Genomic DNA, 19067 nt, shown 5'->3' with positions numbered 1-19067 from the left:
TGTTTGTGGGTAATCAGTCAGCCTTTAGCATCCATCAGCACTATTTGCTGCAAGGGGACTATCTGCTGTTTTGTGCACTGCAGCATTCCTAAGAAGCTGTTAACCATGCAAACAATATTGTGTCTAGACAGGGCTGCTTTATGAATACACTGACTAAAATATATATTTTTTAGCCCACAAACTCTTTGTTATCTTTCTGCAGAACTAGGTATCAGAATATCATACTGTACATATAAATATAGAAGAGAATCTGTAACAGCCATATCTCAATTGACATTACAGTTATGTGAAGGTGGTTCTTAAGAATGGACTTTGCTTGGTGAGAAAACCCATTCAGAAACCGAACATGCCCTCTGGATACTGGAGACTACAATACGACCAATTTTACATAAATGCTTTCGTATATGAAGTAAATTCTCTCATCTGGTGTTATGATTTACCGGGGCAGGTGATTGACATTTAAGTTAATGGCAAGTGAGGCTTTTGTAATTGGCACCATATTTTCAGGAAAAAATACCATTTCCATTATAGGTAGGAAGTAAAAGAGAGGGCTGACCGGAGATTTGGGAACATCTAGGCAGAGCAGGAAGTGTGGATTACCGGCAGTAATGTTTTAAATAAGAGTGTGTGGACGTGTCCATGTGTTACTGGAAAACTGAGAGGTGTGCCTCAAACAAAATTAGCCAATTTACCCAAAAAGATAAATAGAGTGGAATTCTGAAGTCTTTTCATCTATCTATATTTAGACAGTTTGATTTAGACATTTATGTAATAAAAATGATCTAAAAAACAATAACAAATTGATTTGCACTTTATCGGCTTTAAGACTATTAACTGTCCAAAAAACATAAAATAGCAGACAGATTGAAATGGTAATGGATTGTCATTTATGGCTTCACATAAACATCTTCTGATGGGGATGTTTGGCTGTGCGCCTAATACGAGTCATTATTAGATGTGCCAACAGATATGAAAAGAAACTAAAAGGACTCATTTACTCATTGTCAAGGTTTGGTATTTATGTAAACATTGCATTGTGTGAGTGTACATAAAAATTAAATATGGTTTTCAAACTATGATAAACCTAAATGTTTTTATGCAAGTCATGGAAATACACCAAATGAAGCCCACATGAGCAAAAAAAGGTGCATTTATTCACACATGCATACACACTTTCTATACAGGGTACCTAGAGGCAAACAGGGTAATGTGTGTAAATGTGGGTCATAGGCGTTTGATTCAGTTCACTGTCTGGGCATCTGTCTGGCCAGCTGTGGTGAAGGAGGGGGGCACAAGGGTACACGGAGATGTGTCACGACCAGCCAATCACAAGCATCATGCTTTATGATCATACACCGCTATGTCCCATTAGATGCCTTCGGGCAAAAATAGGCCAAAGATGTACTGTAGCACAATAGCCATTTCTATTCATCTGGCATTTAACATCACAAAGTAACAGCTTAATTTTAACACAACAAGCCATTAACTTTATTAAACAATGTCAATGACTCCTTAAGATGTGCAAAGGACGACAACATATTACACCGGACAGCATGGTTGAGTGGGTGTAAATCAAACAGTGACAAGCATCTATATAAGGTGCATGACCAACCCATATGTATATACATATGTTATTTCGAAAACACACGACCAACATGAAATCCAGGGGGAGATGACAAATCTTGCTCAGTGGCTAAATGTGTCACGTAAGAATGCAATTTAGCATCGCACAGCATGACAGAAAGACTCGTGTTGAGTTCAGTTCTGTTTCTCGTGCTCTCTGGCCCACATTTCACTCGAGTTATATTAACAGAGGTTCACGTTCCATTTGCCGACATACACACACAGTTACATTCTCTGCTCAGTGCAGACGCTCCAAGGATTTCACACACAGATGGTGGTCCCCTCACACTTCTACACCCCCACCCCTTTTCCCCATTGGCCTCTTATGCTTTTCTTGGGGAGTTCTTAGTTTTTTAGTTGCTATGCGACAAATGCATTAACACTGACATGAAGTGTCATAATGTACAATGTGCCAATGTATAATAATCTTCACTTTCATGATTTTTATACATAGATACAGTTTAAACACACTACATGAAGCCTTGATAGAGGTCTTTCCTCTCTTTTTCTGTCTACTGTATGTCTTTGACACATGTATTAAAGCCTCAAGCAAGCACTCCTTCACTATTTCCTTCTTTGGTCCTGGTCATGTCTGGCTGCAGGTGAGATGTATACAGTAGGATGAAGAAGCCTTGTGAAGAGTCTTTCAATGCATGAGGTGATGCTCAGCAGAGCTTATTTTATTTATTTGTTATACTGTATGCACTATAAAACTAATTGCATTATTTGTTTGTTTTTGTAGCATACTGTATGTTTTTATATTACGGGTGATTTATGAGTATGTCCAAGGATTTGCATACAGAAAGTGCTTGTGTGACTGTGTCGTCTTTCTGAGTGTTGCCTTCTTACTTTGTGAACCCCAGGAGCTAATTTGGTGTTTGTAGGCATCTGGGTTAAATAACTATAAAAGTAAATGGAAACACAGGGCTAAATGCCTTTGCAGTTGCAGTATTGCTAATAGCCTGCCAGTTGCAGCAATTCCGGATTGGCACTTTTAAAATGTCAGAAGGCATCTCCATCAGAGGGAAACTAGGCTTGTTGGCATAAGAAGGAGACTAGCATTAGCCACACGGGGCCAAGCACCTATGGCATCATCATTTTGGTAGCGAATTATCAAACAAGAAGTTACACCAGAATCTTACTGAACTGGTTTTGCTACAATGACTTTCAGATGAAATTATACAACGTTCCAGTTTTATGGATTTGAAAGCTGGTTGTGACAAACTAGCTGCGACAGAAACAAACAGAAAAAAACATTCAACAACAGCACAGTTTTTCCCACAACAGGCCTTGATAGGTCACCTTTAAGAAAAATCTATTGAAAACGATGTGGAGAAGACCAAATACTAAAACCACTTCGATTGTATCAAACAACAATGACTTTCAGTATATAATTTTTTTTAAGAAAAAACGCAGCTGTCAGTGCAAATCAATTATATCGACATTGTCTTGACTTTCTTAATCACTTTTTGCCAAACAGCACACCACACACCCTTGGATACCAAAAGTCTGTGTTCCATATTGGCTACATGTAATTATAGTGTGCGTTAACATTATATCAGGGCATTTTTCATATAATGACTTCAGGGTTCATGGTAAATATTTGAGGTTAAAAATGTCACTATAATATCAGAAAGCGGCGCACAAGGAGACACCACTGGTGTAATTTGGCTTTTGAAAGCTGACTGATCTGGGACCAGTTTAGTGGTTTCTCTTACAATTGTGGAAAAACAGACTGTGATGAGGATGTTGGTTTAGAGTCAGTGTGAGAGGCACTAATACGAGCTCTCGGTCAATAAGCATTCCCAAAACACTCTGGGGCAGCCAGGAATGTGAAACTACCAATTTCTACTGGATCAGGCTTCCAAAAGCAAATCAGGCTAGCAGTTTCCTTTTTTGTTTGTTTCAGCTTGACTGACTTGAAGCCGCCTTTGGTCTTATAGCTCAGGAAGTGGCTTGAGGTTTGGAGCATAACCAGTGCGGCCTCTAAAGCTACAGTGTACAAGCATCACAATGTGCTGTGTGCTGACCATTCTACACAAAACAAATTTATAAGAAACATGATACACATTTCTGATGTTACATGAAACAAAGAAAGAAAAAAAAGTGTATACTTAAATGAAGTGATGACATTTGTGATCCCTGGGCCACAAGAAGTCACAAGGGTCAATTTTTAGAAATTGAAACGTATACATCATCTGAAAGCATTGATGTATGGTTTGCTATCATAGGACAACACACTCTGACCACATCCGCAGGTCCTTGACAATAAGTAGCTTTTTTCAAAAAATGTAAGTCAGTTGATCTAGACAGCAAAATTCCTGCATCTGATGGCAGGCAGTCTTTTATATGAAAAGCTTTAACTAGACAGATTTTCTTTGTCAAGTTGTAACATACAACCTAAAGCATACAATAAATATCTACAGCACCCTGGGCTAATGACCTGTCACTCTTCTGCAGTACTGTTGACTGATACCGTGACCTGTGATTAACTGTGCCAATGTACTACCCAGCACGACCTCATTAATCACTATAAACAGTGAGCAAATGACACAATAGCACACACATAGCTAAAAGCAAAGAGTTTTAATGTCAATGATCACCCTGTGGGGGAAAAACAGAAGATCGTGTGATACTTTTCTTACTGATGGTCCTAGCTTTGTAAAATATAAAGTCGCTTTACTAATTTTTTACAAAAAAAACAACAATATATAGTTATAGATATATTTTAGGATATGTCTGGGCAAGTTAGTCTCGGACTGGCCTTAAGCCTTGTCTGTGAGACCGGGCATGAAATATTGGACTCATGGATAACATGTTTCAGGATTTTCCGCAGCTAAAAGAGACATAACGTTACCCTTTGTGCTATAGAAATGAACAGAACACTGCTGAAGGCTTTTTAGCGGAAATTAATTGGCCAAAAACTAAAGATAAAATGTTCTAAGCTAAGTGTAATAAAGGTTAATAGATTTTTTTTTTTAACTCTTTAACGTTTTTATGGGTTTCGGTGTCTTTTTTTCCAGTCATCCCCAGTGCCAAAAATGTAAATACCACTGGAATGCACCTAGGAGTCCTTTTTTAACATTTTCACACTCTGGTCCTGGTTCTTCTCCCAAGCATTAATACAAGCAAAGCGAGACTTTATGAATGACAGAGAGACTTGCACCCAGCCTTCAAAGAGGTGGTAGAATCTGTGAATTATGACGCCTTTCTTCATGTCAGGGGGAGCAAAGCGGGGGGGATGCTATCTTTGAGAGTGCTCCAAATCAAACACAAGCACATGGCTGACTCTCACACGACTGCGGCTATCCTGTTTCCATCTGCAGCCGTCTGCTGTGGCCAAGCAATAATTCTTCAGCGTGGAGTCATGGTGCAGACAATCTAATGTTAACTTTACTCTTGCGTGCTGGTGTCTGCTCTGCCTTACTCACAAAGTTCCTTGTATATTAAAAAAACTATTTCAACAAACAAACAGCTTGAGTCCAAGCAATACATGGACTGGCTGCATATAGAAACTGGCATCTGAATAGGATGTGGTGCATGAAGCCTTTGGACAATTAAGCAAATTACGGCATTTCATAAATAACTACATAATGATAAGTGCATCCACAAATGACGCAAGACCTTATCTTAGAACTCACAACCCTTTTTAACCCACCTGGTCATCTAATGCATTGTCTAATACATTTGATAATTTTGTCCAATACTATTATGACATAAATATCATAACAAGGCATTTTCCTAACATCTTAGCGACCATTTTTCAGTGCAGCCACGCCACACGCAAATTGCCTGCCAAACCACACTTACAGCAAGCGGTACAGAGGGACAAGGGCACGTTCTTGTGTTCAAAACAGCTAGCCGGAATGCATAAGGATCTCCATATGTGTTTTTAAAAATGTAGCTGTTTTTAGTTTGACATGGCAGTATTATATAGCATTTTTGGAATGGCACTGGAAACACTGAGACATGACGCAATGTCTGCATGTGTGTATAAAGCCATAAAAAAAGAGATTTGAAAAGCTATAGAAATAAACCAGACAAAATCCTGACGTCTAAAGACACTTCTTGGAATGTCTATTCAATATTTTTGAGTTAAACAATATTACATTTGTATAGACATGTGGTTGCTTGCTATGACTACACTGGCTTTCTGAGGCCTAACGGTATTCTTACCATCTATTCAAAATGAACAGGTATGACATGGAACACCCGCAAACACGCTCAGACAGGACACCCTACCAGGAACATACTCTCAGACTCATATCACAGAGGCTCCCTGGAAAAACCTAACACGTTTGACAGGTGACAACCTGTTATGATGATACATTAAGCGTGACATGCTTGCAGCAGTTTGGTGGGAGCCAGAAACAGCAGAAAGGGGAAAATCCAGCAGTGACTCTACTGCACTGCAGTACATGTTGAATGCCAGATAAAGGGCAAACATTGGAAATACAACACGGGTTACACGGCTTTATGTGCTAGCATGAAACAAAATAACAGTCAACATAGACACAAGGCTTTATCACAACACACTCCGAGACACTGCAAAATGATTTCTAAAATTCTCAATATAACACGCACAATAATGAAACAAAGGCGATGTGACTGTGAAGGTGATGTGAGAAGCAGACTCTCACCTATTGCAGAGTTTGTTCACGGCTCCAAAGTCACAGCCACAGGCCTGGCAGCCGCTGGTCCCGTTGGGAAAATACTCATCCTTACATCTGTCACACTGGTGACCCGTGTATTCAGGCAAACACTCACACTGACCTGTGACCAGGTCACAGGTATCTGGGTTCACTGAACCCTCAGCACTACAGTTACACTGATGTCCTGCATGAGAGAGAGAGAGAGAGAGAGAGAGAGATGGGGAAGAAAAGAGTTTGACATGTTACCTATATGATATGCTTTGTTAGCTTATTTCTGTTAAAATATACTGTATCTTCAGAGACGTTGAAATGAGACATTTTTAGTGACAACATTTTTTTGTTTAGTTTGCTTTTGCTGGTCTTGAACTTTATTTGAGCTCTCACTACTAAACAGGTTGTCAATAAATTATAAAATTTCATCTTAAAGGGATGGTTCACCCAAACATTTTAATTATGTCATGAATTACTCACTCTCTAGTTGTTCTATTTGTCTTTTGTGTGGTTGAACACAGAGAAAGACATTTGGATGAATGCTACTATGGTAGACAATGGTGACCAAGAACTGTTTGGTTATAAGCATTCTTCCAAATATCTTTCTCTGACAGAATTGTATTTCTGGGTGAACTATCCCTTTATTCTTCTAAAGGGCTGGGGGATTTTTATATGCTTTTGAAATTGCAGAATAAACAACTTTTATACCACTTACAGTACATCACTGAAGTTGTCTTCAAACATGTATGCACGAAACATAACTAAACATGAGAGTACTGGTTTTTTTATACTGAATGCTCCTGTAACACTTGCTCACAGTACGACCTCAAGCAAGCGTTGTTGTCAGCAAGCGGTCGCGGCAGAGCACAATCTCATTTGACACACTGAGAGATTTTTTCATTTGAACGTGGCACAAAAAAAGTGTGAATTTATTCTGAGCTGCAGGCAGCCACTCTCCAATGTGATCACAATACAGGAAAGAAAATATGGGAATGAACTTGTTCTCAAACAACTTGAGAACTATGAGAACTTGAGAAATATGACAAAAATAATTTGTGAAAATTATCATTTAAAGCCAGTAATGCATTTGGACCTTGAGGGGTGCATTGAACCTTGGGGTATGAGAACATGCAGAATTTAGAAACACAGAAGGCTGAAAACTGCCTGTTCTCGGCTATTACCTTCAAGGACTCTTGAATGTTTTTCCAAAGGACTAGAATCTGGACAGTCCTGTTATCTGCACAAACGGTACAAACTGTTCCATCCTGTCAACATCAACATCTCTGATCAGTGTGTGTATGATGGAAAAAAGCACGATAACCCCAATATACTCGCAAAAACAGCATGCTCAGTGACTAAAGACCTTCTGCACCTAGAGCAGCAGTAACCTTATACATCTAATACAATCAGCAATATTACACACAGAGGTCACAGAGAGGCTGTCAGCAAAATTACTTCGCTCCCAGAAGCTTAAAACTGAGCGAAGAAAAAGGGTCTCATTAAAAGACCATTCGTCTAACTGCGCTGCAATATTAGCATGCTGTGTAGCAAGCCCAGAGTTTATTTGATAAGAAATTACAGTATATCACGTGTTCATGGGACTGTAAAGAGGATCTGAGTTTTTTTCTGGCTAAAATAGGAGCAGGTCGTTTTTCCCAGAAGGAAAGCTCAGTAGCTATAATTTGATGATATTTTCAGGGTGCGAGAAAGAAAAGGCCAGGGAGGGGAGAGAGAAAAAGATAAAAGATTTAGTTATGGATCTCTTTGTACTGTCTATCTGAAAATTTTCAAGACAAGCAACAGATCTCAAGGAGCACATTTTCCATTTAGAATAGAATCACAACCAGGATATACACTTTACCTCAAAAACAATTCATCTAAAATCTAAATCCATGGATGCACATCAGCCACTGTTAATGCGTCAAACACTTAAAAATAATAAACATGCACAACACAGAGTATTTTCTTTCCTCCTCTCTTCTGTTTAGCATATTACACGCACAAATCCAGCGAAGGGCATACCTGCAATGTGTCACTGTTTCACAGTCCTCCCACCGGACCTGGTAATGTGAACACGTGAATAAACACACCTACACACGTACACTGATGCGGTGAGAGAAATGGAGCGGTGTGATATATTTAGCAGAAGCTCTCAGCGTGTACAGTTCCCATAGCTGACTGTGAGCAATCTGATCTGAATCAGAGGTGACCTTGCTGAAGATCAGATTGCACAATAGGAGAGCTCTCGCACACATGGTCAAAACAAAACATTTTACTCATCCATTAAACCATTACATCCATTTCAAGCTTCTTGAAATATCTTATGAGACACAAATATCACCACTGGCCTATATATGACAGTAGGACGCATCGTTAAATAAAGATGATTTTGAAATATAATGAAAGGAATAGGCATGATTGTAAGAATGGTAACCTATACTCCAGGTTTTGGCTTATTTGTACATTTTTGCATCTCTGGTTGTAATCTTACACAATAACTGAGACATGCTGAGACAGGAATTTTAGTGTTTGAGTTACAGCTTTGACAAGGTGAGCTTCCATTATTAAAGATGTACAGAGAAAACAGGAAATGAAGTCACCACATACACCTAACAATACATTTAAACGTTCTTCCCAAAGTATGCAAAGGTCACAGCTTTGTTCTGCTTATAAGGATTAAATCTTTCATTGACAGCTCATCAACGGTTACATTTCACACATGATTAGATGTATGGATGTCCACCTTTTTGTAAATTCCTAAATCTGTTTGTTTAATTTTGCATTCATCGCTCATGAACATGTGAAAAACCCACCTTCAAAGCTCTGAATGAGGGACTCGCTGTTGAAATACGGCCAAACATCAAGTGACAGGAATTCTATAAAGCCATCGCGGCAGATTACAGGTAGGCTCCAGGATGTTAAATGCAATCTGTCAGCAAAACCAGCTAAAGACTCCCTATGATGATCAGCTCACAATGACTGACGGAGACATGGTGAATGAACCCATGAGCTGCACTAATTTACACATCTCTAATAAAACGGACACAAACAGGCACATTAAAATGTCAATTAAACATCTTGATGTAATTTAACTGTGAGCCGGTTTTACAATCATTTTTAGTCTGCAATAGATGGATAGCAGCCACAATTGTCACTAGGAGAAGGCTTTCTAATAGTGTTGTTTTGCGATGTGTTGGGATGTCAGGCATGTTGGTCCCCATGTCCGAGCAAATGCACACAATCAGATTAAATAGCTTTAACATTGTTACGTAAAAATATTACAGACGCTTACGTAACAGTAAGGTGGGAAAACACATGAATGAATGAGGCATTTATATACCCTCTGGGTGAGCAGCACGGTGTCATGGGTGATGTGGCCGCTGTTACACTGCATTGTCAGCCAGATGCTATACTGTGTTACACCGAGAGTGTGAGCTCAGGCTTCAAATAGAAAACATGAACAATGTCAGATTTTCACACATTAGGTGAGAAACGAAAACAGAAAATCACATAAACATCAATAGAATATTATAACCAAAACCGCATGTCCAGGGCAGTCCATTAAATATCCCTAAGGTTCCAGATCCACCGAAGAGCTTTTACGCAGCTAAAAAAAACAGGCGCTGGCTAAAAACGCTGGTAGTGGCTCGTTGGTTACTATGATTCGGTGAGCATGAAAAAAACAAGTGCTGGCGCTGAGCCTGCGGAAAAGAACGCCAGCTGTTTCCGTTGGAATCAATTGAAACAACACGCCGTAAGCCGGCAGAAACAGCTCGGTGCCCATACAGTAAAACTATGAATGCTATGTAAATGCACAAATAGCTAGGATTGTGCAGATGTTCAAATGAATACACAATGAAATGCAATGTGATGGAGGGAATAAGATCAGATAAATGCAGATGTAACACTGATATGGTTAATGCCTGAACTGATGTAATAGTCTCCATATAAAATGAAAAGTAAGACTATATGTATTGAAAAAACATGAGTTAAAAAAAAACTAATCAAGATTACAAGTATGGCTTTTGTAATAACATACTGTTAAAAAGTGTTTACTACAGCATTCCATTTAAGTCTATTACACAAAATAATAATTAAACCTTGGTTAAATCATGCTTTGTGTCATGGACGTACAGCTCTAGTATATAAAGCCACAAAAGGCTTTATGGTTAAACTAGGATGTCAACTTGACAAATGTGATATGACCTATATGTCACACGGTTAAGAGGTAGGATACGGAGAGTGTGGCGATCAAACGCAGGCATAAAGAGTTACATCCTTGAATGGGATGTTATCCTTGTTTCGCAGGTCTTCCAAGAGTTCCTAATCTGCCAGCAAAATAAATACATGCTGACTCTAGACATGTCTAGCCTTCACAAAGAAGTGGATATAAGTGTTTTTAGACTCAGCGTTTTATTAAGAATGGCAGCCTAAGCAAGAGCAGTGCAGAGCTTTCATAAAACTCCCAGATGGGATCCTACAAAATGGCATCATAACTTGCTACACAGCACTTCAGAAAATGAAAACGAATTGCTCCTTCAGCTCATTTGCATATACAAAGAAAAGCATACCGTTCCTTTTAAAACCGGTATATTACAGCTTTTGACCTCATTGCAACCTTCTTCACAGGAGGAGATTCTTGTTGGTTAGTATTAGCTAAACAGAAGTATTGGCTTGTACTACATGACTTTACATGACAGAAGATTCAAGGGCATGATGCTGTTAAAGTAAAGTTCAGAACGCAGAAACAACCCTGTCTTTCATATGCAGCAAATATTGAACTTACAAAAGGTCCTACAACGCGTGATAACAACTGTCCAAACAATATGAAGGACAGAGGCAAAGTCAGAACCACTTAAACTTTATAATCTCAAAGTACAGTTGCAATGGGTTAGAGCTCATCATACTTCAAACACAGTTCATGAATCTGCTGAGCAGGGTAGCTGAAAACAGCTCATCATATGATCGTCTGTGTGTCCTGTAGGGGTGGGGACTTCAGAAATGACTTTCAACTGGCCTTTTCTGTAATGAGTCACACAACGCTTACACCAACCAATATAACTACTATCTAAATGTAGTGTATTATAATATTAGGACAGAATACGGATAAATTTCACCATCAGTACCACATAAAGTACATGTACATTGCAGGTATTTCAGTTGTGTCTATTGTCGGGATCAAAGTGACAACATAAACACACGTTACTGCGCATGCGCACGTTCCTGGACTGCCCTTAACTTCAGATACACATTCGCAAACAATACAATACCTATAGATTATTTCTGATAACAAGCAAAAGAAACGAGAAGAACGGACCCTGCGTTCCAATTCGTTGCTACTTAAACTATGCCCTAATAGTTACTACTGTTTATGTGTTGGAATAGTAGTTACTTTTGAGTGCATAGCAAAAGAGATTGCACACTCTGGGACATACTAACAGAAAGCAGAAGTAGCTGTTGTTTCTTAAACAACTTTGTGGCCGATAACTGTCACAGACATCAAAATACAGCTCTTCTTTCCATTAAAGGGATAGATCAGCCAAAAACTCAAATTTGCCGTTTATTTACATTTTGTCATGACAAGAAGAAGATTGCGATTGTGTGCAGAGGCTGCAGATTATGGCTAATATTATTAATAATGATGTTCAGTTTTATGAAAATATAAAACGATTCACTTCATGAATCGTTGGCAGACGCTTTTATCCAAAGCAACTTACATTGCATTGATTGAACCCATGACCTTGAAGTTACCAACGAAATGCTCTAACCACTGAGCCACAGGAAATCTGCTATGTGAATTTGGATGTACGTTAATATGCATAGCTCTCCTTACTGTAAATAATGGAAGAGATTATTTTAAAAACCATTAGATGGCTCACTCTGTAATTTCTTAAGCAAACAGACATAAAGGGTGAAAATGGAATATAAACATAGACTGTATAAAACATGGACGTGGTGTCCATGACGTCACCCATACGTTTCTGAGGAACTGTTTTGAAGCTTAAAGTGGGCCATCGCCATCTTAGCAGCGCGTCACTCCTGGATAATTGAAAATGGGCAAAGAGGCGGGACGTGGTTGGAGCTGATGCGCCTGATTGCTGAAACCACTTGTCAATCAAGTGGCAACACACCTAATTTGCTGAATTTTAAGGCTTAATATAAGATTAAAAAAATGCACTCTCCTCACAGTTGTCAGGAAGGGTAAAATTTGCTATATAGACCAAAATCTTTGTTTGTATCAGGCTGTAAACATGTTTTTGTCTGTTGTAAAGTGCCAATTGTAAATGAGATTCTGCTCTCATTTGGAGTCAGTCTCTAGCACCCTGTCAATGAATTCCAGTTTAACTCACTTCCGTGTTGGCTTACGAGAGAGATAGGAAGGTTGCCGCTTGAATACAACAGAGGGAACTAAAAGGGCAAAAAGGAGAAGCCGGGTAAGACAATTACACTACTTTATTACTTTACATTACCAGGGCTTTATTGCTGCACAACAGTATTCTGACTGAGTCTGATTATCAACATTCTTTGTACAGGAATACAATACATTTGCAAATTTAAGTCAATTAGCATTGTTGGAACTCAATGATTTACAATAATTTAAGGTCTAGCAGTAATTGGAGTGTGAAACCATGTGATGACAGAATAAGTCTGATGTTTTATTAAATATGCAAGAACAATTTAGATCAAAAAGAGCAGCTGCCAGAACAAAATCCGAGAGGTTATGCAATCATCAAAACATTACAATGACTTGAGCACATCCCAGGTTTTCTTCTGCTCATTGTAGGTTAAGCTTTCAGCAGTGTATCTGGGCCAAAGATGTCGCCTCTTGACCCAGAAATGGAAAACAGGTGTATTTAAAGTGATAGTCCACCCAAGAATGAAAATTCTGCAACATTTACTCATCCTCTTGTCATTTCAAACCTATTTGACTTTCTTTCTTCCGCAGAACACAAAAGAAGATATTTTGAGAAAATTTGGTAAGCGAACAGCTTCAGTTCTACTGTATGGACACAAAACCAATGTAAGTGAATGGATTTCGGTTAACAACCTTCTACAAAATATCTGCTTTTGTGTTCTGCGGAACAAAGAAAGTCATGCGGATTAAGGGTGAGTAAATGATTACAGAATTTTTGGGAATAATTTTTGGGTGAACGGTCACCACATATGGAACAAAATCTTCGCCCCACTAATGTTAATGTTACAAAGCAAAAAGGCGCAGAACTTTAAAAAAAACTTAAAGCAGGGGTCGAAACAAGAAGTTTCATTTCTTTATATTCAGGAAGAATTATTGGGTGTTGTGCACTTTAATTTCTCTTAAGACCTGCAGTAAACAGCACAGGCAAACAACAGGAACATCTCAAATAACAAAGGGCTGTTTGCCTTTAGGCTGTTACATAGAAAGGGATTTTTTTACAGTAACAATTGTCTTCTGGCGATGCAATCACTTCTAATGAACTTTACAAGGATTCCGGTTTACAGTAAGTGAACCTCCTCCGACTGTACTGCATGGCTGCTTTTCTGTTATTTTGAATGCATCTCAGCTTACTGCGTTCACACATTTTCAGGTTATGGGTAAAAGTATGTAACTGTGAAAAGTATTTATGAAAGTGAATGAAGAGTTTTTAACTTCACAGAAAAAAACTGCCAACAAATGAATGATCAAACATTTAAATCTATTAGCCTGCTGAAGGTGACTGACCTTACACTGGTTATGACCTCAATAGAAATAAAATACCTTTGCCTTTGTTAACGAAACCAGCTTGGCATCACCCACCTCATGACAATCGAGCGGAGGGTTTAGTATTTATGATTGTTTTCCCCTTTGGCACCTGGATGGTAATTTATCACATTAAAACAATTAAGAAGGTTGTCTATGTGCCATTGGCCTGGTCTGCAACGTCCTTCAGATTCACTGTTGGAGGGTACAAAGGCTCATGGGAAAGATGCATCTGTCAAACGTTTGAGATTGTTTATATGATATTTTTGGACCGCTTATCAGATGAAGATCGCCGATATCTGTGCAACCAGAACAAAACTCCTGCTCACCTTACAGACTGAAGTGAGACGAAGGTGTGTCTCAAAAAAAAGATGGTAAGCCTTCACTAATCCTTCCCTTGCATGTCGTCATAACAACTAAATATTATGATAACACAGTGAAACCCTGAAACTGGGAATACTGAAACGAAGAATCCCAGGATGGCGGAGATATGGTGTGGTGTGAGCAATAACACAATGAAGATAAAGTACTTAATAGAGAACAACCGAACAGTTTGTTCCTCAACACAGGTGTTAACCTTTGCAACAACCTCAACCTCAGGTTTATTGAGACTAGGGGTAGTAAAATCAAGGACAAGCGTGCAACCTCATTTTGGTTTTAGGTGGAAGAGCACTGTTCAAAACAAATGTGAAAGGACGTTTTTGAAAAACGTGCATGTTAAAAACTTGCAATATGAAGCATCACACTGTCATTAAAAATATAACTCACCTTTCTCAGTGGTCAGGAGAGGATTAGTGGTGCTTTTCGCAGTCCATGAACTGCTTGAACCTTCTTGTTCAGGTAGCGTGTTTGTTGTGTAACTTATGGAAGTAGAATTTACTGTAATGTTTAGTTTTGAGAAGAATGTTGGCTTAACTTCAGTGCGTTTGAAGGTTGGATTCGTTGTTTTGGTCAGAGGCGCAGCCGTCGTGGTCACCCAGAGGGGCTCAAGCTGGTTAGATTTACCAGTGGTCCTGGAGTCTCTGGTTGTGATGGTCATTTTGGGGGTGAAAGGGGAAACCCTGAAGTCCCTGTCGTCCTCCTGTAAGTGGTTTGGGATGGTGGTCGTTTCCAGAGGCTCGCCCGGCACAGATCGCGGGAGTCTCGCGCCTTGTGACTCGCTCTCATCGCTCTGGTGCTGCGCGGCACGAGACAAACCAGCTGTGCATCCAAACAACAGTAACTCCAAAACTGAAAATAGTAACATACTGTAACGCATCAACGTCATTTTCTTCTTTCAGCTCCCCATGTGAAACGTTTCTGTTGTATCCTATAGTCCTAAAGTGGTGGTTTCTTACGTACGGACGCGTGTTTCGGTGTTTTCTCGCTACTTGTCCACTCGCGTTGCGAAGTGCAAGATTTCACTCCAGCAAGACTGACAGTTGTAAACCCCGCCTACGACGGCCACTCCCTTGCCAATCAGGAAGCAGGCTACAGGAAGATCGGCGTGTCAATGCGCCAATCATACGATCCGGAAGAGGTGGTTAAGAATTGACAACTGAGTCTTAAAAACAGAAAAGTACCAAAGAAAGCGAGATATTTAATGTGATTTATTATTTAAGTTTATACAAAATTAACATTGTAATTCACAAACTGTCAATTTATGTGACTTGTAAAAACCCAATAAGACCCAATAATCGTTCAAAGAGACCACACGCTTTGTTTGAAACCGTAGTTAAAAACAGATTTTAACAGCCTCTGAATTGGCACGTTTTTGTAAAGCAAATGGCTTAATTGCTACTGGTGAACTGAGGGTGAAGTTCTCTACTGCTAAACACTGCTCCATATGTGTGCTCAAGTACATTACGGAACAACACTGTCCTCTCATGGTGACATATCGAAATTATCTAAAGATCACGTTTTTCTGTTACGTAACACAGTGCCTTCAGAAGATTCAAATGGATCCCTTGAAGAGAAATAAAAATACATGACAAAAACGGTCTACTAAACCGATTAATTTAGAAGTGTTCATATATATTTGAGTGTCTATCTAATCTTTCTTTCAACATGCATCATTTCTAAAATGGTTCCTTTATCTTTAGTTTTTCCTTACTACAGTTTCCTTTATTTCACTCATTGGGATTTGTCTGTTACGATGTATGAATCAAAATATAAATTTATAAATCCAACAATACTCTTATTTTAGCGAATTATGTATTATTTGGTCTTTACAATATCACACTTAAAATGTATTTTACACAGCTTACATTTTTCGTATACAATATATATATATATATATACATATATATATTGTATAAATATATATAGATGAATATGTATTTTAGGAAGGGGGATTCTCAGAAAAGATTAATCTGTTTGGGTCCCTTGCAGAGTAAAATTTAAACATCCCAGATGTAACATAAAATTGTGCTGTATCCTGTAAAATACATAAATGTTTTTTTAAGTATTTCTTGTAATTTGTTGTATATGTATATACAGTTGAAAGAAAAAGTATGTGAACCCTTTGGGCTTACTTGGATTTCTTCATAAATTGGTCATAAAATGTGTTCTGATCTTCATCTAAGTCACAACAATAGAGAAACACAGTCTGCTTAAACTAATACCGCACAAACATTATACGTTTTCATGTTTTTATTGAACACAACATGTAAACATTCATAGTGCAGGGTGAAAAAAGTATGTGAAACCCTAGGCTAATGACTTCTCTAAGAGCTAATTGGAGCCAGGAGTCAGCCAACCTGGGGTCCAATCAATGTGATGAGATTGGATGTGTTGATTAAAGCTGGCCTGTCCAATAAAAAACACACACCAGTTTTGAGTTTGGTGTTCTGAAGAAGCGTTGTCTGATGTGAACCATGCCTCGCACAAAAGAGCTCTCAGAAGACCTACGATCAAGAATTGTTGACTTACATAAAGCTGGAAAGGGCTACAAAAGTTTATCTAAAAGCCTTGATGTCCATGTGTCCACGGTAAGACAGATTGTCTACAAATGGAGAAAGTTCAGCACTGTTGCTACACTCCCTAGGCGTGGTCGTCCTGTAAAGATGACTGCAAGAGCACAGCGCAGAATGCTCAATGAGGTGAAGAAGAATCCTAGAGTGTCAGCTAAACACTTACAGAAATCTCTGGCACAAGCTAACATTTTTGTTGACAAATCTACAATAAGGAAAACATTAAACAAGAATGGACTTCATGGGAGGACACCACGGAGGAAGCCACTGCTGTCCAAAAAAAACATTGCAGCACGTTTGAAGTTTGCAAAAGAGCACCTGGATGTTCCACAGCACTACTGGCAAAACATTCTGTGGACAGATGAAACCAAAATTGAGTTGTTTGGAAAGAACACACAACGCTATGTGTGGAGAACAAAAGGCACAGCACACCAACATGAAAACCTCAACCCAACTGTGAAATGTGGTGGAGGGGGCATCATGGTTTGGGGCTGCTTTGCTGCCTCAGGCCCTGGACGGATTACTGTCATCGCTGGAAAAATTAATTCCAAAGTTTATCAAGACATTTTGCAGGAAAACTTAAGACCATCTGTCCGCCAACTAAAGCTTAACAGAGGATGGACGATGCAACAGGACAACGACCTAAAGCATAGAAGTAAATCAACAACAGAATGGCTTCAACAGAAGAAAATACGCCTTCTGGAGTGGCCCAGTCAGAGTCCTAACCTCAACCCGATTGAGATGCTGTGATATGACCTCAAGAGAGCGATTCACACCAGACATCCCAAGAATATTGCTGAACTGAAACACTTTTGTAAAGAGGAATTGTCCAAAATTTCTCCTGACCGTTGTGCAGGTCTGATCTGCAACTATAGGAAAAGTTTGGTTGAGGTTATTGCTGCCTAAGGAGGGTCAACCAGTTATTAAACCCAAAGGTTCACATACTTTTTCCACCCTGCACTATTAATGTTTACATGTTGTGTTCAATAAAACATGAAAACGTATAATGTTTGTGCGGTATTAGTTTAAGCAGACTGTGTTTCTCTACTGTTGTGACTTTGATGAAGATCATAACACATTTTATGACCAATTTATGAAGAAATCCATGTAAGCCAAAGGGTTCACATACTTTTTCTTTCAACTGTAAACTTACACAGTTGCCCACCTATATTCATCACAGATATTATCATTTCTGTCACCCTCACGTGGCCATAAAAAATACAAAAATAGGCCCCCAAGACTGTGTGCATATACAGAATTCTGCTGCTGCACATATAATATATAAGATAAACCCCCAAAGCTTGCGTGATCACCTTGTAGCAGATCTGCAATGCTACTGCCACAACAATCACTAGACAATATTCAAACGCAGAGCAGCAAGCTCATTGGCTGCTGATATGTAAGGAACCAATCAGCTTCACCGTGTAGTTAGTTATTATGTCAGATTGGTTTAGAATTTAGGACTGCGCCATCTAGAGTTTCATGCCAGAACTACTCTATCATTTATACAGTTATTTTTCACAGATCAGTGAAAGAGATTAAAAGAGGAATTTGAAAAGTACTTGCTATTTATATATAACAAAATTAATTACATTTAAATGTTAAGGTTGACTGTGAGGTTGAAGTCATATGCATGGAAAACAAGAGAATACTTGTCTGCATTACAAGCTATTTATGCTTAAGGCACATTTATGAGGATGTTAGTCAGCTATTGTCTTAATCTTCTTTGTCAAATGTTATTCCACACATTAATCAAGATGACATCACTGTCGTCAATCTAGTTGTATTTTGGCGGATAATTCAAAGGTTGGTTTGATGTCTTGTGGTTAGTTTGGTGTCCAGTGGCAAACAATGATAAGGATTAAGTATTATGATACTGTAAAGGCCTACAGTGTATTAAGCTAAAGCACAGCTAACCAAATGACATATTAGGGTATTCCAAATAAGGGTTTGCAAAAGAAAACACCACATTTAATGACTGTATGAAAACACCAAGAAAAGAGCAATTAAACAAAAGGTACAAAAGACAAAGAGACAACCCTCGGTTTTATTTCAGCAGTCATTCAGGAAGGTAGTGACAGACGAATGTTTGATAAGTAGGAGGGAGGGGATGTTTAAAGGATCTCTCAAATG

General features: G+C 38.8%; 1 protein-coding gene across 1 annotated transcript in view; it reads right to left on the bottom strand.

The window, feature by feature from the left end:
• si:dkey-220k22.1 (multiple epidermal growth factor-like domains protein 9) overlaps positions 1–15386 on the bottom strand; it is a 68251-nt gene extending 52865 nt beyond the window's left edge. Inside the window, exons 1-2 of the mRNA XM_056745544.1 lie at positions 14752–15386; positions 6264–6459 (exon numbers count right to left, since the gene is read on the bottom strand). Coding sequence (XP_056601522.1) covers positions 6264–6459; positions 14752–15250 — 695 coding nt within the window. The 5' untranslated portion in view covers positions 15251–15386. The remainder of the gene's footprint in view (positions 1–6263; positions 6460–14751) is intronic.
• Between the last annotated feature and the right edge of the window lie 3681 nt (positions 15387–19067).

Source organism: Triplophysa dalaica, chromosome 4 (genome assembly GCF_015846415.1).
Source record: "Triplophysa dalaica isolate WHDGS20190420 chromosome 4, ASM1584641v1, whole genome shotgun sequence".
Lineage (NCBI taxonomy): Eukaryota > Metazoa > Chordata > Actinopteri > Cypriniformes > Nemacheilidae > Triplophysa > Triplophysa dalaica.
Note: the sequence above shows the minus strand (reverse complement) of the source record. Positions and strands in the feature narration are given on the sequence as shown.